The sequence below is a fragment of the Carassius gibelio genome, chromosome B1, assembly GCF_023724105.1.
Source record: "Carassius gibelio isolate Cgi1373 ecotype wild population from Czech Republic chromosome B1, carGib1.2-hapl.c, whole genome shotgun sequence".
Lineage (NCBI taxonomy): Eukaryota > Metazoa > Chordata > Actinopteri > Cypriniformes > Cyprinidae > Carassius > Carassius gibelio.
Window position 1 is genome coordinate 28228096 of NC_068396.1, and position 25039 is coordinate 28253134.

General features: G+C 40.6%; 2 protein-coding genes and 1 long non-coding RNA gene across 3 annotated transcripts; 2 read left to right on the plus strand and 1 right to left on the minus strand.

The window, feature by feature from the left end:
- Positions 1-24: 24 nt before the first annotated feature.
- gja5b (gap junction protein, alpha 5b) lies at positions 25-8492 on the minus strand. Its single transcript, XM_052544898.1, has 2 exons — positions 7677-8492; positions 25-2088 (listed from the first exon to the last, which is right to left on the minus strand). Exon 2 carries the CDS (start codon positions 2070-2072, stop codon positions 939-941), a length of 1134 nt encoding a protein of 377 aa, XP_052400858.1. The 5' UTR covers positions 2073-2088; positions 7677-8492; the 3' UTR covers positions 25-938.
- An 11777-nt stretch (positions 8493-20269) lies between these two features.
- Positions 20270-22216, plus strand: gja8b (gap junction protein alpha 8 paralog b). Its single transcript, XM_052545026.1, has one exon. It carries the CDS (start codon positions 20280-20282, stop codon positions 21456-21458), a length of 1179 nt encoding a protein of 392 aa, XP_052400986.1. The 5' UTR covers positions 20270-20279; the 3' UTR covers positions 21459-22216.
- Positions 22217-24119: 1903 nt separating this feature from the next.
- LOC127949677 (uncharacterized) lies at positions 24120-24856 on the plus strand. Its single transcript, XR_008152418.1, has 3 exons — positions 24120-24339; positions 24461-24518; positions 24726-24856. It is a non-coding gene; the product is annotated as an uncharacterized LOC127949677 (long non-coding RNA).
- Positions 24857-25039: the final 183 nt, after the last annotated feature.

Below are 25039 nucleotides of genomic sequence, written 5' to 3' on the forward strand. Positions count from 1 at the left end.
GTGTGTATAGATGTATGCTGAGATTCTTAGTTTTTTATTTTATCTTTACTGGAGTATGTAAAACATAACTAACATTTAAAAAATCTGATTCATAAAATTAAGAACAAACACATCTGTTTTAACAAACATATGACCGCAAAGGGTAAAACCACAACATTGGTTTACATTCCTTTTTTCTTTCATATTTTCAGGCTAAGTATACACCGTTGGGCTCAGTTCAAGAGCTCTTCACTCCAGATTCTCTAAGTTTAAATCACGCTTAAGTGTCAGCTGATTTGTTTTTGATCAAATTAGATGCAACTGTTTCTTCAGAGCTCGGCTGTGATGACAGTCCCTGGATTTACAGTGATGTTTTCATTTTTGCAATAATATTTCCCATTGCATTTGCCTCTCTCCGTTTTCCTTTTTTTTACAAAATCAAAAAGGGTTGCGAATTCACAGTAAGTGTTCAAAATGCAAAACGTCCATTTCAAATGGTTAGCTCAGCGTCCATTTTCCATTTCAGAAATACGTTTGACGAAGTAAGAAATGTCCAGAATATTTAAATACTGCTAAGATCAGCAAATATAAAATACAAACCAATAATAAGAAGGGAAAAAAACGTCATCAGTGCATTATGGTGCAACACTATATTATAGTAGATTATTACAGTGAAACTGTGGTGTAGATTTTGTTTCCAATGCATTTGTCCAAATGCAAAGTGACAAAAGGATTTTCAGAGTGTGAGAAGTTTCTAAATTTTGATTTCATGTAAACGAATATATTTATTGAATGGTTTTCCTTATGCATCACTCACTCACATTTGTGCATCTGTGAATTTTCTGGCTCAGTCTATCAGACAGCAATAAAGTAAATATGTTAGGTCAAGTGCAAAATCATATTGCAGATTTCTGACTAGTCGCACTAGACGACCCTCTTCCAGATGTGACCGGTCAGTGCTATACCGCAAGGTCGTCCGGTCTCATGCGGCTGCTGGTCCCGCTGCTCTTACTAAACCTTCGCTTGTCCTCAACATAATCACCGCTTAGAAACGAAGGCGAGACGCAAGAGTTGGGCGTCTCTGTAGGTGTATGCGAGAAGCTCAAGAAGTTGACCCCCAGGTAGTCTTGACCTCGATGGCGTTCAGTGACCATGTTCACCGAGTTTTGCTGGTGCTCCAGCCGGTCGTGAAAAGGCGGGCAGGTTGGGTGTAAAAGCGAGTGTGCGTGTGTCTGTATGGTAGGGGAAGATGGTGGAGATGTCAAGCAATGGTTGAAGTCGGGAGGTGGAGTGCAGGCTCGGTTGGGTGTGGACTGGTTTGGTGAGACTGCAGCCACGGTTGAAGGTGTATTCGGTCGCTGTTTGGAAGCCTTGTATCCTTGCAAACAACCCTTAAACTGCTTCCACGCCAAATGATACAGTTCTACGATACTTAGCAGCAGCGATACAGCTCCTACCACCAGCATAAACACAATAAACACGTTCTTCTCCGTAGGTCTCGAGATGTAGCAGTTGACCGGATGCGGACACGGAAGTGCCTTACACACGTAGAGCGCATTGAGGAAGACTCCATAGATCATGTACTGGACTATGATGAAGATCACTTCCATTACAGAGCGGATGAGGATGCTGAGTACGTATGTTTGTAGCAAAGCTCCCTTCAACTGCACCTTCCCACCTCCACCTTCGTCCTCCTTCCCACAGTTCTTGTCTTCCTCTGGGTACTTCTCTCCATCTCGGTCTCCTTGCGCTCCTTCTTCTTCCTGCTCTTTCCTCCTCTTCTCCTCTCTGCGGACAATGTGCATCGCGTGTCCCATGTAGATGAGAGAAGGCGTGGAGACGAACACAATCTGGAGCACCCAGAAGCGGATATGCGCGATGGGGAAGGCTCGATCGTAACAAACGTTCTCACAGCCGGGCTGCTCCGTGTCGCAGGTGAAGTCTTCCTGCTCGTCGCCCCACGAGGACTCGGCGGCCGTGCCCAGGACCAGGATCCGGAAGATGAAAAGAATGGTGAGCCATACCTTTCCCACCGAGGTGGAATGTTCCTGGACTTCTTCTAGAAAGTTCCCGAGTAGACTCCAGTCAGCCATGACTAGTCCGAAGAACCTGAAAAAATAAACGATATTGTGAATGAAGGGAAACCTTATAGTAACAGTAGATGTCTTCTGTTTGTACATACTTGTTGTGCTAAACCTTAGTACAAAAGGAGGCAAAAGTATAGTTATTGAGGTGTCAAGAATTAAACATGTCAAATTAAAAGGAACATTTAACCTAAAAAGGTAAATTAGTTATATATGGGTTTGCATTTACTTGCATTGGCCTTTTCTCACTTGCATTAGCCTAAATACTGTTATCCATGAGAAAGTCATGTGCTGAAGAAAAGCTAAAAGGTGTAAATGACTTAGAGGTGCTCTAAACCACTTTAACAATTTTTTCCAAAATGAAATGAATAGTACTTTCGATGAAGTGTCATTCAAGTCATATGCGTCGATTACAAAAGCTACTTTATTATATGTTAGGGTGGACCATCTTCATGGTGACTGCCATGTTGGGTCACATGACCACTCAAATTCTACTCACTTTATCAATTATCTGCTCTAACACAACTGCAAATATGGTGTTTCAATAATTGCATACTACATTGTTAATTAACCAATTGTTTTCATGTTAGATTGCATCCACACCAGTAGGTGTCAGTGTGAAGTCTTATTGACCAATGAAATTCCCCTAAAAGTTCATGCTAGTTTCTTCTATGTTATTTAGAAATAATATAGTGTAGTAAAATTTAGGAACGTACTGAAAATATAACCATATTTAAGGCCTGTTTAAGTGCCTTTTGCACTGTGGCTGGACTTTGACCCAATTTCAACCTGATTTTTCATAGAAGACAGTGTAACTTTGTGACTCCCAGGCTGCATTCAGAATATCATACTACTCTTATTGTTTATGCCATATTAAAATAAGGGGGAAATAATGCTAGTTGTATGCTATTTCAAACTCTGCCCTATATAGTATTGTCATATACTACACTGCCTAGTGCCTTCTCATGCTCTTACAAAACAAGGACAAAGATGTCGAACATGCAGTGACTGTATATTTGGGCTGTGTTTGTGTAGATTTCTGTTATTCAATGCTTTTCCCACACACTCAAGTACTGGGAGTCTGGGAAAAGGAGACGGAAGAATTTGAGGAACCTACAGCTAAAAATAAGCAAAGTACATATTCAGTGGCATTTGTCTTTTCTGGGTATTTGATGGCTGAGCATTTCCTGTTATCGTTTTAAAGCAACTGTAAATATTTTAACAAAGTAACATCGCCTGTCAATAAAGTTTAAGTAATTTTGGTATATGATAATCCATTAAATGTGTTTAAAACGAAGCAATGCAGCATGGTGCTGCGTTATATTTACATTTTTTAAAGACTTCGGCACACAATATTTTAAAGTAGCACAGTTTTTGTCATTATTTACTCACCCTCATGTTGTTCCACACCTGTTTGAATTTCTTTTATGTTGAATATAAAATATATTTTGAAGAATGCTGGTAATCAAAGAGTTCATGGTCTCCACTGACTTCCATAGCATTTCTTTATATGCACTGGAAGTCAATGAGTATCCAAAAACTATTTGGTTATTCAAAAATCATCAAAATATCTTATTTTGTGTTCAACATAAGAAAAACGTACAGTATACCGGTTTGGAATGACATGCGGGTGAGTAAATGATGACAACATTTTAATTGTGGGGTGAATTATTCCTTTAAGACTCCACTAGTCTTATGTTCATTACATTGCATTAACTTTCACTTTCATGATGTCCAAAGTGTTTCACATGTCCTAAAGCTTGTCAAATTTAAATGCTCAATTGTCCTTTAGGACAAGGTGATGCTGGATAAACATCATGATATTTTACTTAAAAAAAAATTTGTTGGTACATGTGTACAAATTACACAGCATGATGTCCTTTATTGGTCTGGTTCGCTCTCCCTCTGGATTAATGCAAAGGTTAGCGTCAGAGTCTCAGTCCTCAAGGGAGTTTATGGCAAGATCTAGCCCAGAATACTCTCAGCGCTTTAACGTGAGAACTTGGGCTAGACTGTGTGTTTAAAGAACAGTTCGTCTGTGGGAAGTATTGAACAAATATTTAGATGTAAATTTAACTGTAGAAATGCACTGTGTAAACAGACCTTCTGTTCCAGAAGTTTATCAGTCTGGACCCTGATGCCCCACCAGCATTATTTTAAGAGTACATTTCAGCAAGGAGGGAGGTTTTTAGCCTTTATCAACTTCCTCCTCTAAAGGTCACATACAGAAGAATAGGGTCATTGCTTCATAACTGATTTTATACAGTAATGACCAAATAACTATTCATTATTTTTTTCCACATAGCTTGATTCCTATAATATTATTTGCGACTAAAAATTGCTTTATTGCTATTGTTATCCTGCGAATTCAATCGCTCTCTACATACATATGATGGCAAAAATGACTGGGAAGGGTATTTTGGCATCAGATGTGGGAACCACATCTTTAAAGACGGACTGAATGTGGCGGAGTCTCTATATAAGTGTCTCGCTCCACTTCCCTTTAAGGAAACGATCTTAAACAATATAATTTCCCTCTTACAAGGCACTTGAAAGGAAACTGGCTGGGTTCAAGACACTGAGGCCAAAGAGGTTATTGGCACACTTAAAAGACTTTTGTGCTGTGCTGTGAATTCAGTCTCACTGTACTACCGTTGTCGTGGCACAGAATGGAGGTTTAAGAGTTTGTAGGTGAGAATGTAGTTGTGTAGACTAGCATCCAAAGGGTCAGTGACCGTTCAGCGTTCATGGCCACAGCCTGCAGCCTTGTGCCTAGTCTCGCATAGTCAGACCTTCAGACTGAAGAATCTATGGAAGCTTTCATTGGCCAAGGCCCACCCATGAGGCCATTTGACAGACATATCAAACAACCAATCACAGTTTGTTTCGTTCACCGTCGCTTTTCGAAGTGTGGAAATGTTTCCACAATAACAGACCTGTGTGTAAAAACTTTCAGACTATTTTAAAGATTCTATGCCGTGAACATTATTTCACATGCTTTTGTAAATCCAGCGTTTAGTTGATCCCGATAAGCGCTTGTCGTCACAGTTGTAAACACAACAGCTTTCTTATTTCATGAGGGGGTTTGGCATCATGGTATCTTTGTTTCGAGGTGGAACGTTAAAGAACGTCTCGTGAAAATCCTGTAGAATTCAACCAATCTGATGACGACTTTGACACTCCTGAAGTGTTTCCACTTTTCTGTCGCATATGCTTCAGATGTTTAGCCAACGGTCCGTTGCCTTGACATATGAGGCTTGACATATCACATCGCATTGTTCTTTCTGGCCTCTCTCTTTCTGGAGAGGAGTGTGATATTTCGGTCACATACAATTTGTATCACTCCTCTTGGCGTATTTCTCACAGTGACATTTCATGTGGATGCGCAAATCCACTTTTTTATACTTTTTTATTTTATAAATAATACTTTTTTTGTTTTAAGAGTTTTTTAGACAAAAATGTACTTAATGTTTAGACTTAAAATATGTGTTTTTTAATAAAATGTATTTGATAGAGAGCAGACTTCCCTCGGCTATTTAAATGAATGTTTTATTGTGAATATGAGATTGAGCTGAAGAATGAATGCTGTGTCATTCATCAGGTACATTAATCAGACTCACTCAGTCCATCTTTCTTTCACTATACTTTCTACATAATACAATGAGCTTTTAATACAATAAGCTTTCAATGAAGCAACTCAATGTTCTTTTGTTATTATTTCTAAAGTGATGTTTTCGAATTAATAACAGAGGCTTGGGCTCAGCTGTTAAACTGTCAAAGTGAGATTTGAATCGGTGGCAGAAGGAAGTAGTTCTGCACAAAAGAGGGGTTTTAAAGACACTCCGTTGTGGTTTCGTATATATTTACACACACGTATCATCAAACTGTTGCATAAATGCAATATCACACTCGTGGCCATGAGATATGGCTGTATATCGGCACACTGTGATTTTTTTTAATGGCCAAATTACAACCATGTCCATATATAGTCATATTGCTCTGCTATGAGTGTGATATTGCAATGCTCATACATTTAATTTGCTCAGTGTCTTGTTTTTTAGCAGGGGAAAGGTGCTATAATGTGATCTGAATGTACTTGGCCAAGTTATTTTAATGAGTTGGTTGAGCCTTAATTCTAATGTAGTTCAGTAAAATAACTGATGATTTGTTCATCTCATTCTATTTTGAGCTTAAAATAAACATTTACCTGTTTTTTGTTTTTTGCTGTAGGGATTTTTAGTTGCTACAAAAAGTGTGTCATGGGTCGGCAAACTGTACATCAGCAGTCTAACTGTATGTGAACATTTCTCAGCGCTATTTCTGTGTCAGTGAACCTTTCAGGAGGAAGGTGGTGAGACCTACTCCCTTCTCCACTTGTTTACCCCAGGAAAGGAGAACAATGTGGGAGGTTTTTTTTTTTTTTTGTGGCAGGGGCATCTGGAGATAGATAGGGGCTGCTAAACAGCCGCACAAACAGCAATCAAGAAGAGAACCATGCTCTTCCGGCCTCTTGTCCTGTCTGTTTGAGTCAGCACTGTGACAGACGGCACAATCAAGAAAGCATGCTACCTAGATAGTTATGGAATTCAGAGTCAGTAGCAATGCAAACAGAAAATCTACATTATTAATACACAGTCAAATTGACTTTTTAGAGTTCGATTTAAAATCCTGAAGATAAATCAGCACCGATGGATTGGTCTTACACTGCTCGTATACCCCTGAACAGATGGACATGTTTGGTTTAAAGTCAAGAATCAGAAGATGAGATGCGGGTGCTATTCCAGAAGAATGGGTGTGTATGCATAAGAGTGTGATCAGCGATCTAATGCAGCTGACAGCGTGGCTGAAATAATTTGAAGACATCTGAAAACTAAAAACAGCATAAGGAGCACCAAGGCTAAGCTTTAGAGATTGAGTTTTGCCATAGGATACTCCTTCAGAATACTCCTGCGTCTGTTCAAGGCTCCCATTGTGTGTCGATGTATTCAAAGACGCTCCCCTGGGAACCATCATAACCGTTTATTCATCAGGCTTTTCCTATTAGTTCCCAGCATATTCATTGAATAGAGAGACCTGATATTGATTCAAAGCCAAAGTCTGCAAGGTTAGATTAAATTAGAAAAGTGAAACACCTACTGAATTTCATATTCAGAATTTTACCGGGGGCCAAAAATATTCCTCATCTCTTTAAACTCTGATCAATGTCAGAAAGTTAAGATTCCAAACAAATCGTGATTCAATTAGGGGTAGGAGTTTATTTGAATGTATGTCTGAGAAAAAAAAAATTAAACCATACATAATTAAAGCTGAATAAATAAGTTTCCATTGATGTATGGTTTGTTAGGTCTGACAATATTTGGCTGAGAGACAACTTTTTGAAAATCTGGAATCTGAGGGTGCATTGATTAGGGATTACTAATCAGAAATTAAGTTTTGATATATTTCTGGTAGGACATTTACCGAATATCTTCATGGAACATGATCTTTACATAATATGCAAATTAAATAATTTTGACCTATACATTGTATTGTCAGCTATTCCTATACATTCAGTTTCAGGAATATTGAAGGCATTTCCAAAAACTAAATGTGTGTACATAATTGTTTACATACCTTTAATGGTTGTGGACCAACAGGTGTCTGATAAAGATCCGACAGGTGTGTGTTTGTCTCTCTATCAACTGATGAGTAAACAGCTGGCAATTTAGTGGTGATGCTTGACAGGTTCTTGATCGCTCTGCCGCTTTACCTGAGAACACTTCCTGTCTCTTCTGCTTTTAGGATGTGTGATTAGTTGCCAGAACTTCTTGGCGGGCTGACAGTCATCGAGCCTCAGAGGCCTTCACACTTCAGCCGAAGCTTTATGTTGATATATGGTTCTGTGGTTATTGTGTGTGTTTCAGATCAATGATCTGGAATGGAGTCAGACTGTTGATGTCCTAAGGATTCTGAAGAGCTGAAGGTTTGTTGACACCTCAGTGGAGAATAAGGTGATTGAACTGCAGCTCCTGTTGTATCTTCCTAACAGAAGTCGAGTTATGGGCACAAGGCTGTTTGCAGACAGATTGAATCTTGTTCACTTGTCATCTGTATATTCCATAGACTGATGGTGAAAATGGACTCTTTACTAAGCCGGATGACAAAACGTATGTCGTCTCCTTTCAAAGATAAAGCTGGAACACAGTCCACAGTCTCTGGGTTTGAGAATGGAAAGATGAATGTCTTTATAGATGCTCACCTCTGGTGTTTCACCCCAGAATGACTCTTCAGATACGTCTAGTGTAAAATAATCCTATCTCTTCAGTCTTCAGTTCAGTCCTTGTCCTCTCAGTGTCAGGGGGCGACAGATTACGGATTGCTGATGATCAGAAACAGCTGCTAGCAGGCCGACCACCGTCGTGGATGATCTGGAAGTGCCCTCATACTCAAAGGACATGTTAAGAAATGCCACCAGAGCAGTACCACCTCCTTTTCCCTCCCTTTCCTTGGTCACCTCCTTCTACTCCTCCTCCTCATCTCCTCTCACAATGCCGGACTGCCACTCTATTTTAGTTGGAGGAATATCTCCTCATCAGGAAGGAAAGTGAGATTGTATTGGGAAACAATAGGGACTGGACTCAGGCTTGTGGTCTCCTGATTATTATTTTGAGCTCTAGAAGGTTCATACGACTCAACTAAAAAAAGCAAACTTATTTTTCTTTACGTGTTTTTTTTTTTTTTTTTTTTTTTTTTTTTTTTTTTTAAGTATGTGCCTCTAACTCAATCAAAACCCAATAGGCAGGTATTATTAATGCTTTAAGCCTGTTTTATTATAAACTAGCATCATGCACCCCTATAGAAGGATGGTATTAATCCATTACACAGTATCTTGTAGCAACACATTTTTTTTAGGTTCAGAAATCTTAACATTTAAAATTGTGATACAAGTGTCACAGTGTCTGGGTTGTGTTCCCTGGGGTTCCACTAGATGCCCTCCTTTCTCACGGTGACTGTCACCAGATCACTTCCTGTTCCCTTATATGGTCACCTTCCTCCTTGTTGTGTAATTGATTGTTCCCCCACCTGTCTCCTGTTCCCTCATTATCCTTCTGTGTATAAATACCCAGTCTGTCTTAGTCTGTGGGACGGAGTCCTTGTTTTATGTCAGTATATTATTCATGTCCGTCATTCTTGCCTTGTCTTGCCTTGTCTTGCCTTGTGTTCGTGTCTTGTTTATGTGGATTGATGTTTTGGTTTCGACCCCTGCCTGGACTGTTTACCCCTCTGGATTATCCCTTAAATAAATCATACTTACCTGCAATTGGTTCTCTCGCCGTCTTTCAAGTGTCTCGTAACGTGACAGAAGGACTCCGTCACTAAGAGAACCAGCGGTATGTCATTTTTCCACTCCCCAGCCAAGATGGTGGAGAGGCGAGCCAAATACCTGAGGTTAATCGCCCTCCGCCAAGAGGGCAATGAAGTGGGTGCCCTAGCTCAGGTGTTCTGGTCCTTGGCCGAGGGCATGGGCTACAACGATGCGGCCCTTAAGGACTATTTTAATGGCGGCCTGGATAATCCAGTGTCTCAGGAGGAGATGGCGCAGTTGGAGACACTGGAGTTCTGGTAATTCGTGCGCTACCTGCAGCATCGGTGTCGGTGGGATGCCCCAGCCACTCCTGTCTCTTCCAGCGGGGTGGTCGTCAGCCCAGCACCACTGCACAAGATGGCCGCCAGCCCAGCGCCACAACACAAGATGGCCGCCAACTTAGAGCCACAGCACAAGATGGCCGCCAGCCCAGCGCCACAGCACAAGATGGCCGCCAGCCCAGCGCCACAGCACAAGATGGCCGCCAGCCCAGCGCCACAACACAAGATGGCCACCAGCTTAGAGCCACAGCACAAGATGGCCGCCAGCCCAGCGCCACAACACAAGATGGTCGCTGCCTTCCAGGGGGACGTTCTCGAGCGGGCTGCTGCCGTCCAGGAGGACGTTCCCGAGATGGTGCCCGATGCCGAGGCGGTGCCCGATGCTGTTCCGGAGGCCGAGGCGGTGCCCGAGGCCATTCCCGATGCGGGGCCCAAGGCCGTTACAGAGGCGGTGCCCGAGACTGTTCCAGAGACAGTGCCCGAAGCCAAGGCGCCTCAGGTCTTCACAGACAGTCCAGAGTCGGGTCAGGTCCCGGTGGACTTTCCGGAGTCGGGTCAGGTCCCGGTGGACTCTCCGGAGTCAAGTCAGGTGCCGGCGGACCCTCCAGAGTCGAGTCAGATGCCAGTGGATCCTTCGGAGTCGAGTCAGGGGCCAGTGTACCCTCCAGAGCCAAGTCAAGTCACTGGGTTGTCTGCTGCTCCGCCCTGGGTGACCCCGACATTGACCACGAGGACGTGGTGGTCATCTGTTCCGCCCTGGGGGACTCTGGCGGCGACCACAAGAACGTGGTGGTCGTCCGCTCCGCCCTGGGGGACTCTGGCGGCGACCACGAGGACGTGGTGGTTTTCCGCTCCGCCCTGGGGGACTCTGGCGGCAACCACAAGGACGTGGTGGTCATCCGCTCCGCCCTGGGGCACTCTGGCGGTCACCACAAGGCCGTGGCAGCCTTCCGCTCCACCCTGGAGGTCGCTGGCTTTGACCACACGGCTGTGGTGGTCCTCTGCTCTGCCCTGGTGGGCGCTTCAACATGCCCTTCTTGGACTTCTGTCTGGTGTCCTTGTTTTCTGTTTTGTTGTTGTCTGTTCCCCCCAGGTAGTCTTGCCCTCCATCCGGCAGCCATATCACCCTGGAGCCCAAGACCGGTTTCCCACTGAAGCTAAGCAGGGCTGAGCCTGGTCAGTACCTGGATGGGAGACCTCCTGAGAAAGCTAGGTTGCTGCTGGAAGAGGTGCTAGTGAGGCCAGCAGGGGGTGCTCACCCTGTGGTCTGTGTGGGTCCTAGCGCCCCAGTGTAGTGATGGGGACGCTATACTGTCAACGAGCACCGTCCTTCGGATGAGACGTTAAACCGAGGTCCTGACTCTCTGTGGTCATTAAAAATCCGAGGATGTCTTTCGAAAAGAGTAGAGGTGTGACCTCGGCATCCTGGCTAAATTCGCCCATTGGCCTCTGACCATCATGGCCTCCTAACAATCCCCATATCCGCTGATTGGCTTCATCACTCCGTCTCCTCTCCACCAGTAAGCTGGTGTGTGGTGGGCGTTCTGGCGCAATATGGCTGCCGTCGCATCATCCAGGTGGATGCTGCACACTGGTGTTGGATGAGGAGATACCCCCTGTCTATGTAAAGCGCTTTGAGTGCCTAGAAAAGCGCTATATAAATGTAAGGAATTATTATTATCCCTCCCCCTGAACCTCCTCTGTTCCTCCTCCCTCCTGGTTCTCCCTGTTTTATGTTACATTTCTGGTGTTTAGTCCCCATGTTTTTCTTTTCCGGCCCTCCGTCCCTCCCCCTGAGCCTCCACCTGTCCGCCTCCCTCCTGGTCTCTGTGTTGTGTCTTGTCTTGGAGCGTCTGGGAGCCGCTCCGTAGAGGGGGGGTACTGTCACAGTGTCTGGGTTGTGTTCCCTGGGGTTCCACTAGATGTCCTCCTTTCTCACGGTGTCTGTCACCAGATCACTTCCTGTTCCCTTATATGGTCACCTTCCTCCTTGTTGTGTAATTGATTGTTCCCTCACCTGTCTCCTGTTCCTTCATTATCCTTCTGTGTATAAATACCCAGTCTGTCTTAGTCTGTGTCACCAGCTGGACACAGTCCAGGAAAAGGTCCGTGAGAGTGATTTTGAACTTCTTGGGGATGGCACCACAAGGCGTCGTTCACTTGCAGAGCGCAAACTTCTGGAGGGCACATAAGATTTAACCAGTGAGTTTAGATATGTTGGTGCCGTGCCAGTGGTCGTCTTGTAGGCAAGCATCAGTACCTTGAATTTGATGCGAGCGGCTACTGGTAGCCAGTGTAACCTGATGAGGAGAGGAGTAACGTGAGCTTTTTTTGGCTCATTGAAGACAACCCTTGCTGCTGCATTCTGGATCATTTGCAGAGGCTTGATAGTACATGCAGGAAGAGCCAGGAGAGCATTACAATAGTCCAGTCTGGAGAGAACAAGAGCTTGGACAAGAAGTTGGGTGGCTTGCTCTGATAGGAAGGGTTCACTCAAATTCTTGAATCAAGTTGGTTTGACAATCCTCATAAGGCTGCGGTTCTCTCGGTTGGTTGTGCATCTTTTCTTCCACACTTCCACTGAAAAGTTGTATTTTCAGCATCATTACTCCAGCCTTCAGTGTTACATGAGTCATAAGCAAGTTAATACATTTCTTTTTATTATTGTGGAAAACAGTTAAGCTGCTTAATATTTTCGTGAAAACCATGATGCATTTGCCTCTGTTCTTTAATGAACAGAAAGTTTAAAAGAACAGAAATTAAATAAAAAATACAAAAAAAAGAATACTTATAAATGTATTCACTGTCAATTTTGATCAGTTTAAGGCATCCTTGCAGAACAAAACTGACCCCAAGCTTTTGAACACTATTGGAGATAAACCATTTTGCATGGGGATCATTTGACTCATATTATTAGACTGATATTTTGTTTATAATCAGTGTATCATCAATATAATCAAGACTAAGAAATTTGTTACAAATATCAACATGATACTTCAATGTCTGCCAAACTATTAAAGGTGCCTTTGGGTCTCTATGAGAACAAAGACGTACTCATCCAACAAAGCCCTTTGATTACAATGTTTTTCCCACAATCTTTTAAAAAGTAGCTTGCCACACTACCAACCCGACAACAAATATCTCTTTTATAATCCTTCACTTTTATTTTAGTGATGCAGGCACATGATGTTTTGAAGAGACCTACCATGTGACCGCTCTAGCTTTGGGCCACTGTTCAGTTACATCAGTCTGGAGTTTGCTTCCTTTATTTGGGTTTCTGACACCGGTCTCAAGATCTCTGATCAATTAAAAAACCTGGAATTATCAGTATAACTAACAGAACTAATGAATGTAGCTTCTGTTCCTTTAATGGGTCTCCAGAGCTGCTGGAACCACTAAAGGAAACGTGTGACTGTGGCACTTGAAGTTGTCATCAACACCGCTGACTAACAGCACTCTCTCTCATCAGCTCTGGTCATACGGACAGCGATAAAATGCCTTTCTCTTCATTTAGCTCTGGCACAGTGTCCCAAACCACACTACACCACCTATAAGCCTGAAATAAGGTCAGTGTGGGGAGTAAATGATAATGTAGATCATCGCTATATATTGCTCAAACAGCTAAAGGTCAAAAGTAGTTCTTCTCAGCTCTGCTCACACCTTACGCGTTCATTAAATATAAGAAGAGAATAGCACTTAAAAGTGATAGTCATATCAGTTGAATTTCAACCATCCTTTATTTATACCCTGAAGTCATTGCGAGGACCATTGTAAGGATAGTGACCTGCCCTGACCCCTCACATTTTAGACACCTAGACAGTGTTAATCCACTTGGTGACCGTGCATGAAAAGACAAACGTTTCCTTTATTTTTTGCTTTCATGCTTCTATGCCTCATATTGACCTTTATTGTTGTCCTAACAGCCAAGCGGATTATTACGTAAAAGGCTTTTTCAAATGGCAAACAAATCATTGGCAGTGTTCAGATTGATATTGTTGGCTTTTTCTGAAAGGGACAAAAAAAAAAAAAAGAAGCAGAATAACCTCTTGGTGTCTGTCTCCGTCTGCTCTTGTGTTCTGGTGTCAACGTTTATTTTCACATTCACCTTTTGGAAAACAATGGAGAAAAGATGGCAGCTTTCCACACTCAGCAAATATCTTTATTGAAATTCTTATCCGTCACAATGGTTGTGCTGATACCTTGGACCCTTTCAGATCTGACATTCAGACTCAGCTTCAGGATTATAGGGGCAAAAGTGAATTTATTTATTATAAATTTTTTTGCTGGGTTACTTAGTGGCTGTTGAAGTGTGCAGTTAATCTTGAACAAAATCTATTAAGATGCTATGGCCATTTTTTAAAAAGGAATGTCTTTGCATTAGAAACAAAAACATAAAGCCTTCTGTGAATAAAAGTGATGATAGAGTCCGAGCTATTTTTAACAGATGAATAAATAGTTTTTGTAAGTTCACATAAATTCATCTCATTTACACAGATCATTCTTTTGAGTGTTTTTTTATGTAAAATAAACTTTTTTGTTGTTGTCAATGGACACAAATTTATGGTAGAATGATTATTTTTATATTTGATTGTTTGAGTTTTATTTTTGCACATCTGCTATGTGGGAGTATTAAAGTAATCATGATGCTGAAATCACCTCTATCTATTTATACTGGACACTGTGAAGCTGCATAATGCTAGCAAGTGATAGAGACACCCTTGCGTCAGGGTTATCACCTGAGAGAGAGTGGACCCTTCTACAACCTGGTGCTAAAGAGAGATCTGACTCGACCCTGACAGAATCCTGGCTGAGAAAAAGAGCCAGACAGCCACACGTTCATACATGGCAACGACTGTTGCATGCAATGTGAGAAAACTGTAAGAAAGTTACTGGCAATACTCTGCTGCACTGTTCTTTGTATGTAGATTTCCACATTAACTGGATTTAACTGCTAATGACTGCAGCACAATCTGTACATTTACATTAGCTAAAGAATTGCATTAATAACATTCTAGACCGTTTTATTGATCTTAGGTTGTTTTCAATTGGAATTTTCTTCTTTCTCTTGAAATTAAGACATATCTACCAGGCCCTTAACTCATTTTTGAGCACATCTGATTTAAAACCTGCTGGAATTCAAGAGTAAAGTTAAATTAATTTTTTGTGTAATTAAGTAATGTAACTGCTAACTGAATTAGCAATAGCAGAATTAGAAGACCTGCAACATAATTTTATGTTGTGTTAGGTAAAATTGTGATGCAACGTAAGTAGCGAGAGATATTTTCTTCTATATTGTGAGATAGAAATGTAAAAGAGGAGTAGGGCAGGTACTCTATCTACTGGGTGATTCTTGGATAAAGGCAATTTTTGCAATAAATTTGATTTGTAAACCCCTGCCCCTCTTCCATCCCAAAATGCGACATTTGAAGAACAAGGCTCTCTGAACTCAGTGAACTCTGGTTTGAGCTGATGAACATGACTGATTGTCAAGATGATCTCCTCGCCCCATTTTAACCTCCTTTACTTTATCAGGGCCACTAGACTCCAGTCTCCGTCTTTCTATTGTATTGCCATGGGCCTTTCTTTCCTCTTGCTGTACCCTAACCAACGTGTACATGCACAGGAAGTCCCATATCCATTTCCTTTGAGTTTGGACAGAACAATTGATCACCTTTTCTCCACCCTTTCTCCTGCCAATTCAGTATTGTAGGTGATGCATAAAAGCCCATGGAAAGCTGGAGCTCTTGGTCAGGGTGTGGTTAGATGGTTGTTTGTCACCATGCTTCCGTGAAATTAAACTATTTAAAACCCCAATGCTATGTATGTGGACTTTTTTTTTTTTTCTCAGGTCATTCCGACTCTTGGAGGTAATCATTTAGCAACACTAATGGATGTTTAGCCCTTTGTTAGAAAGGCTCAATCCAGAAACCAAGAAAGACTGGACAGCGTCCCATCGAAGTTGTTTGTTATCCACAACAAAGGCTCAACCAAACCCAGTAGTTAAGGTGTTAGCCAAGAGTGTTCTCCATTGTATTCCATGTGGTGGTGCTACTTTAGAAAGTGGCGTACAGAGATACATTAAGGATAGTTTAATAAACTCATTCACAGTATCACAAGTCTGCAGTGAGGCTTCATTCACTCTTTAGTCTCCAATGTGGAATGGAAGTGAACTGAATCAGGTAAATCCTCCTTATTGTAGCTGGTATCTCTGGCATGCACAAAGAACAGAGAAGTGAGACCCACATTGGATCCATCAAATGGCTGGCGCTAGAATAGAGATTAATGGGGATTACCATGGAAGAACAAGAGGATGGGAACCACTGTCAAACCATGCAGGAGTTCAGTGTGAGCCTGGAAAGATATTTAGAAAGTAAATCCACATTTTACAGATTTACAGAGAAGATGTGGTACATTCTCTTAGTATTGCTCACAAACACATTAAAGGGATAGTTCACCCAAAAAGGAAATGCCTAATGTAATTACTCACCCTCATGTTGTTCCAAACCCATAATAACTTTGCTTATCTTTGAATCACAAATTAAAATATTTTGGATGAATTCGAAGAGCTCTCTGATCCTCCCATAGACAGCAAAGATCCTAACATGATTAAGGCCCCCGAAACATAGCAAGGATATCATGCTGCAATGGTTCAACTGTAATTTTACGAAGCTACAAGAATACTTTTTGTGCACAAAGAAAACAAAAAGAACGACTTTATTCAACAATTAGTCTCTTCCAAGTCACCCTAGCACCATTTCGCATGCTATTCTGTGTCAGCAGCATTGTACACAGATACGCTGTTTTTACATTGTGTATGCTTTGATCTGAACGTAACAATGTATCCGTGTGTATCTATATATTGCATACGTTGTTTACGTATGTGTTAGTATCTCAAATCATAGCTCGTAAAACTACGGTTGAAACCCTGATGTCACATGATGGATTTTTTTAATGATTGCTGCGTTTCTGAGCCTTGTTTGTGGTAATACCCTTGCTGTCTGAAGATGAATGAAGGTCTGACAGGTTCAGAATGACACGATGGTGAGTAATTAATTACAGAATTTTCATTTTTGTATGAACTATCCCTTTAAGTGACCCAGTATGTACAACCAGTAACAATACTTAACATGTCATCTGGATAGACCAGTCATTGTTCAGTTTTGGATGTTAGTCTCTAGAATGGTGTATTAGTTTTCCCTGCAGGATTCTAATCTAATTTAAATAGCACAAACTCCCATAAAAAAACCAATGGAAATATCATGTAAACCATTTGGCTATGGAAGTCCACCAACTAGACCAACACTATCAAGTATAAACCAGCTTAGACCAGAGTTTCAGCAAGGGCTCGTTGATATAAAAATACTATCCTTGCAAAAGCTACTGTTATTCTCACTTGGGTTTACACATCCCAAGTGAGATTAAGTCCCAGTCATTCAAAGCAAAAGCTACAATGTCTCACTAAAGTTATGCGGCAACTCCATTTGTTTGTGTACAGAGTGAGAGCACATGCGATGTGTAACCTTTTCTCTTTCCCTGCTAATGGCTAATGCTACCTGTATGCTAATGCTAGCTTTTCACTGTATCCTATGTAGTTTTATGTCTGTCAGCTAAATCGTCCCACAGGAGCAGGAAACGTGGTGCAACAGCATGTAGGCAGATCGGCGTAAGATAACTTTGTTTGAGAGATGGTCCTATGATTAGCCATAGCCTGGGGCCTGCTTCATTTGCACAATCTGGGCTCATGCCTCAGTGCGCACGTTTAATGGACACAGCGGACTTCATCATGACATCATGCCTTTGTTTGAAATCTCAACACCCATTCACCACTCTGCTGCTGGCTTAAGCTGCCAGCGCCGGCAATATCAACAAGTAGCACCTTTAAATGAAGGCTTCAGGGGCAAGCTAACATGAGGACTGTTTGCTCCAGCATAGTCAGATGCATAATGCAGAGCATGTTGAGATACTTGTGTAGGAATAAAAGTCTATGCAAGAGAACTAGGATAGGATAGAATATCTGATTTATTTATTGTCAGGCTATATTGGTTGCCAAAAAGTTCAGTAGATTACTAAAAAAAAACATCTTAAGATGGCCTGCTGGTCTCTTCTTTTCTCTCAGCCTGGTTTTTGATGGTTTTAGAGGGGACTGTGAGACTAGCTTGACCAACCATATGGACCAGCATAAACTAGTTTATACTTAGAATGGTCTTAAGCAGGGGTGTCAAATCCTGCTCCAGATGGGTCAATAATCCTGCAGGTTTCAGATTCAACCAGCTCCAATAAATTATGCTGGAAGTTTTAAGTTAAGGGATGACCCTGATTAGCTGGTTCGGATGTTAGTAATTAGGATAGGGGGCTTAGCTCTGCAGGACAGTGGCCCTCGTGGAGCAGAAATGAAAACCCCTGCTTATGGCAACCGTATGTCTTAGCTGGTTTACCAGCAAAAATTAAGCAGAACACAAGTTTGGAAACATTTACGGACACCCCTGTTATATACACACAAAGTATTCTGGTGTCCTGAATGATCATGGTGCATTCAAAAATCTCAGCCTTCATCGATGATCCAAATATTATCTTTGATAACACTTTAGTATAGGGACCAATTCTCACTATTAGCCAGTTGCTTATTAGCATGCCTATTATTTACTGAGATGCGTTTTACATAAGCATCGTAAACTTAAGTTGATCGTAGCTCCATTGGTTTCAATGGATTTATGATGTTCTTAAACTTTCAATGTTTTTGGGAAACGCAGTCCTGACTGTTTATTGGTATTTATAAAGCACATATTCTGCATGACTATATTCTATATACCTATTCCTACCCAATACCTAAACTTAACAATTACCTTATTTCCTATGAATGAACAGCAAATTAGGAGTTTATTGAAGGAAAAGTCGTAGTTAATGGTTTGTTAATAGCGATTTTAAAGTGGATCTTAAAATAAACTGATCTTTTTTTTGTGTTAAAATGATAGAAGAGAGGTATTTTAGTTGATCCTCCTGCTCGTGTATTTCATTCTGTCTATATTAAATGCAATAGGGTCATTGGGTTTATCATGTCAATCTTAGTCTATAGTAGCTATACATTTTTTAACACTGACTTGTGATATATTGAAGAGGAGTTGCTAGTGTTTAATATAAAGAATATATGCAAATGCACAGTCTCCACCCACCAAACACTCACATAACCACCCGCTGAACATCATTCTTCATTATCAACAAATGGCAACACTTTCTGCATGATGTTATTTCTAAAGCACGTTCCAGTTGGATGAAATGTGGTCCACACAGGCCAAAGCATTGTCCAGAGAGGGATTATTGCTTGTGGTTTTGACTAATTAGACTCTTTTGGCTTTATATTGCTATAAAAGCATGTGTAAAACTTGACTGTATTCAAATGTCAATTTAAATGTTAATTGTTATATATTTACATTACTAGTAATGTGCTTTTGATGACTAGTATTGTAATGTATGAGGGAAAAAAACTCGTTTCAGTGTACATTGGCTTCATGATAACATGGTGCCTTTTATAGCCATGTCCTGATGCATATTTTTTGTCACAAAAAAAGGCCTCTTGCCAGATTGCAGTGTTATTATCCATGTATGATAAAATAAAAAATGTTTGCTTGATTGATATATATATATATATAATTTTGATGTGACCACTTTCTGTAATGGGTTTAGCGTATGTCCATAAAAATTTACATGAACAAATTTGAATAAAGGCAACCGTACCACTTTCTGTGAGTCAAAGAACAAATGTTTCTGGAAAAAGTAAGCAAGAGTTTCTAATATCGAATTGATAAAGTTCAAACTCGAGTGAGTGTACTGAATCTAAAAATGTATGTTCAGAATCATGCACCATGTCAAGTTTACACTTTTAAAATGACCCTTTTCCCAATACCAGTGTCACATACATTCCCATTTGTGTTTGTGAATCCTATTGTACTATGCGTCACCATGTGTCGCCCTCTGAATAAAGGCTGTCTGGCTTCCAGCTTAAATATTGCAGCAAACTAAAAACCAACCATCAGACTGGATTGATTCACTTCTGCTCACTCGGGCGACAAGGATTGGAGGCCATAGGTGGGAACCAGAGAGCAAAAAGTTCACTTCACACCACAGTGTGCCAAGAGAAGGGGAACACAAATACTCTGGAGCTCTTACTGTGGCAAGTTGCCCATTTTATACTCTTTATCTGTATTGCTGTTTGTTCTTTATAGAGCACCTTTGGCTTTGCATTTGATTCTGTTGTAGAGAATTTGAGGTGTTTTTTTTTCTCTTAAGAGTCGGGCGTGAAATGTATGAATTTGTGACATTTTTAGACAGGGTGGGAAAAAATATAAAATGTCATGTCTCGATTTGATTATCTTTTGAACTCTAGATGCCTGGATCTGATCTGGATCTCTACATCTGATAGAACTAATGTGATTTTTTTTTATAATTCTATCAACACATTTCCAACAGTATATTCCTTGGGACAGTCTACATCAAGTATACTCCCAAATTCTTAATACAAAAGAAAGATAATTTCGCATTTCTGCACACTTTCAAACCTTTCTTTTGTTTGCTCCGCAGTGCTGACAGTCAACCATGGGTGACTGGAGCTTTTTGGGCAACATCCTCGAGGAAGTAAACGAGCATTCGACGGTAATCGGTAGGGTGTGGCTCACGGTCCTCTTCATCTTCCGAATCCTCATCCTGGGCACGGCCGCGGAGTTCGTGTGGGGCGACGAGCAATCGGATTACGTGTGCAACACGCAGCAGCCGGGTTGCGAGAACGTTTGCTATGACGAGGCCTTCCCCATCTCGCACATTCGTCTGTGGGTGCTCCAGATCATCTTCGTTTCCACGCCTTCTTTGGTGTACGTGGGCCATGCTGTCCACCATGTACACATGGAGGAGAAGCGAAAGGAACGGGAGGAGGCTGAGCTCAACAGGCAGCAAGAGATAAATGAGGAGAGGCTGCCGATCGCACCCGATCAGGGAAGCGTCCGTACGGCCAAGGAGACGAGCACGAAGGGCAGCAAGAAGTTCCGTCTGGAGGGCACTCTCTTGAGGACCTATATCTGCCACATTATCTTCAAGACTCTCTTTGAGGTAGGCTTTGTGGTGGGCCAGTATTTCTTGTACGGCTTCCGAATCCTGCCGCTCTACAAGTGCAGCCGCTGGCCGTGCCCAAACACAGTCGACTGCTTTGTCTCAAGGCCTACGGAGAAAACCGTGTTCATTATCTTTATGTTAGCCGTGGCCTGCGTCTCGCTTTTCCTCAACTTTGTGGAAATCAGCCATTTGGGCCTGAAAAAGATCCACTTTGTGTTCCGTAAACCAGTGCGGCCGCAAGTTGAGGGTCCAGGGGCGGCCGAGAAGGCCTTGCCTTCCATAGCTTCCTCCTCGATCCAGAAAGCCAAAGGCTACAAGTTGCTGGAGGAGGACAGAGCCACGTCGCACTTCTTCCCCTTGACTGAGGTAGGGGGAATGGAGGCTGGCCGGCTTCCGGCTCCGTACAAGCCATTTGAGGAGAAAACGGACGAGTCGACCGCACCTAAGAAAGACGTGTCTAAGGTGTATGATGAAACGCTGCCTTCCTACGCCCAGACAACTGTGATAGGACCAAGCGCGGCGGCAGGAGTTGTACGCAGGGATGAATACGAGGACGAGTTGGCCGTTGAAGCAGATGTGGAAGCCAGCGAGACGATAGAAGACACGCGGCCGCTCAGCAGCCTGAGCAAGGCCAGCAGTCGGGCAAGGTCAGATGACTTGACGGTATAAATAATATAGAAATGGATTCGAAGTGCCGCATTACCAACTGTAGAATTGGAAAAAGCATAGCAAGTAAAAACGAGAGCCTCTCTGCAACTGCGGCGACGCTTATAATACCAGCTCTTTATTTCGAGGAAGAACACGATTAAAAAAAATAATGCTGTGCAATTTTCATTCGGAAACCTGAGAGCTTGATTATTATTATTTTTTAAATACGGCAGTATTTTTTGTACTGTTTTTATCAAACAGTTAACAAACCAAAGTTAGACATCTGCAGCAGCTAGATCTGCGTAGGGGAGGAGTTGGGATTTAGCTAAATATGTGCTGTCTTTTCTATCCAGAATTTTACTCGTAAGTAAGGTTCTGATGTTTACATTTCCGGACTAGCCATTAGCTGAATGTTGTATGTGATATTTTGTTATTATTCTGATAAGAAAACTATCAGGGCATCATCCTTTTCACCTCAATAAGTTCAACCATACATGACGATAAATACTCGATCAAGCTTATTGATTTGTATGTGAATAGTACTGTAATGGATATGTCTGAGGTGAAACACATGCTGATAGTTGCACACGTCGTTCATAGTAGCAAAATATAAAGTATCTATTAAAAGATATACGTTTAACATAACACCTTATTTCTGGACTTACATTAAGAGTCTCTGGATTTCATAAACTGTAGGGTAGATCGTATCGATATCTGTTATAATTACATTAGCCATAGAAAAGATTGTAGGCCACATTCTTTCTAGTGTCTCTGCACATACAGCCATGATGATGATGATGATAAAAGATCACGCCCAATCAGCACAAAGCATTGTTCAGCAAGAGACAATAAAACAACATTGCATGACATGTCACCGCAGTCTGACATCCTTCACGTTTTTGGAAACAACATTTTCATACTTAATGATATTTCAAAATTCGAAATGTTTTGAAGAGTTTTACCCCCTTATTGACTTTTCATTTTCAGCAGAGACATGTCTTATATGTTAAACCATGCCTTAAAATTAAGTATTACATTTGGAGAGAGAAAAAAAAATATTAGTTTAGGTTTTTGATTTGTTTATTTGATTATATTATTGAATTATTACATCTGACCAATTAAATTGTCCCTTTGTTTGAGACATTCCCACAGTTCTACCAAAGTCATAGCATCGAATTTACTGAAATGTATAATTTCATGTCAAATGAGTGTTTATGAAAACAGGTATGTCAACATAATATTTTTCTTTTTTTCCTCTCTACTCCTAGACTACTTTCATATTAGTTTAGACTGAATGTAAAATTGTTTGATTTCATGTTGCTGCCATGAAGTAAACCTTTCCAGAACCTACAAAATTGAATGAAACTAAAATCGAAAGGCCAATATTGTATACCATATGTTGGATGTGGATGATATTATTTAATGACAAACATGATGCTTGGACCCATACTAAATAACACAAATAGGTCAAATAAATTAAATTACAGAAGTAAAAAAAAAGAAAGAAATCCATAAACATAAACTGAGGAATAGTGATAATTTCATCTCTTTAGCTACTGTTACTAATGTCTTTTTAAAAAGCATCGAAATAGATTTTTTTTCAAGCAGTTATTAAAGGGTTTATCTTCTCTGATTGTGACTGTGATAAACATTTCTTCACTGTGTCTTTTCTCAGAACTGGTTAGCAGAAACAACAATAAAACACAGAGGGCTGTTACTGATAAGATAAGAGCATGAGATTGCTTCTTAGAGAAGCTTGTGTTTCATGAGCTGTGAAATGCAAAAGATACAGCCACTGTGACACATTTTACCACAGGGTCTGCAGCAGAGGACTCATTCTACAGTCTGCTGTGGTCACAGACGAATCATAAAAGCACACATCAGATCCTGAGTTGATGAGCATAAATCTGATCATTGGTTCTTAACTGTGAGTTTCAATGCCTTTTTTCCCCACATCATTTATGATTTATTTAACAAGAAGAAGAAAAAAAAAACACTTGTTTTTGACTAACTTGTAGTCCTTTATCGCACCTATACAGAAATGACTGTCAGTTGAAACCTGTGGATATAGCCAATAAAAGTTCATGTGTGGTCAACAAGTCTGTCTGACAGTATTTATTAATATCCCAACGTGAAAAAATCAATCTTTCCAACACAAGCGAGTTTACGCACACAAACACATCTAACTCATAAAAAAATAAGATATACTAAACCACATTTCTAAATTTGTAGAAAATGTGTTACGCTTATGAAATCTATTAATATTAATTAATATGCATATAAATTATATAGAAAACTATTTGTTTTTATAGATGTCATTATTGTATTTATTTTTTTTTTTTACTTTGATTTTTACTGTAAATCATGTTTTTGCAAAAAAACATTAAAAAAAAAACAGTCCATTTTGCAAGGTTAAGCTGAGACTCTTTGCTGATCTCTTGTGGTCATTTGGTGAATTATTGTATTTCTACTAAAACATTTCTGTTACAAAACTTACACAAAGCAAAGCAGTCTGAGAACAATTTGCATGGGTAAAGATGCCATTATGGACAGACAGGTGAAAACCATAAAGATTAAATGATAAAGATAAGATGCTCACTGCAACTATAACAAATCCATTTTTTGGTGTGACACTTAGTAGTAAAGCCCTTTGATGTTTTTTTTTTTTTTTTTTTTTTTTTTTTTTTTACGTTTTAGCATTATGGATTTTCTTTTCAAGTCTTGTTTTGTTTATTCTAAAGCTTTTCTGATTAAAATTCTGAAAGGGTGTGAAATTTTAAAGAGGACTTCCTATGTGAGGCTGCTGATAGGAAATGTGAGTTTAGACAACCACAGTGCAACATGACGTGCAGAACTCGCTCACACTGCATTAACAGCTACTGCAAGCAGCAGATACCAGACGGTGAGTTTTAATATCAGTCTTCATCGATTTACAGCGCAGAAGCGTTTTAGCCTAGTTTTTTATGAGAGGAAAACATTAGTGCAGAATATTTTTTTTTTACTAATCTTGTGCTACTTTGTAGGATGTCATTTTGAATTCAGCAGATGAATGGATAACAATGGATTTAAATCAAACTGAGGGTGAGCTGACACTTGATGTATATCTTTGTGAACTAAACTGAGACAGAAGACAAGACAGACATTTATTAAATGACGGCAGTAACTCTAAACTTTAACATTTTCAGTGCTCTTATAAATGTCATAGCATGAAAATCATGAAAAAAAAGAAGCTACATGTGGAGAATATACATTAATAGAAATTCTTTCTTTATTTTTCTTTCTTTCTAGATACTTCTGATAGACTCAATCTAATCAACTTTTCATTATTCGTCGTGTTTTCCATCTTTTGGAGTTTTGTTTTTGTCCTGGTATTCAGTATCTGCTTGTTTTTTTTTTATATTCGGCAGAACGAAAGGTAAGTTATATCTTCCAACATAACCTTCATTCAGCTTAATCAACATGCAACACTTTAATATTACAAAAATGAAAAATGGTTCCTGCTTAAACTTCACAGGCAAAAATCACAACCGAATGGAGAGGAGGTAAAATATTTTCCTATTTAACGACATTATCACTCTAGCAAATAAAAATAACAGCAGTGT

What these genes read in the sequence shown, in the direction of transcription:
- gja5b (XM_052544898.1), bottom strand. Translation starts at nt 2,072, where the DNA reads ATGGCTGACTGGAGTCTACTCGGGAACTTTCTAGAAGAAGTCCAGGAA.
- gja8b (XM_052545026.1), top strand. Translation starts at nt 20,280, where the DNA reads ATGGGTGACTGGAGCTTTTTGGGCAACATCCTCGAGGAAGTAAACGAG.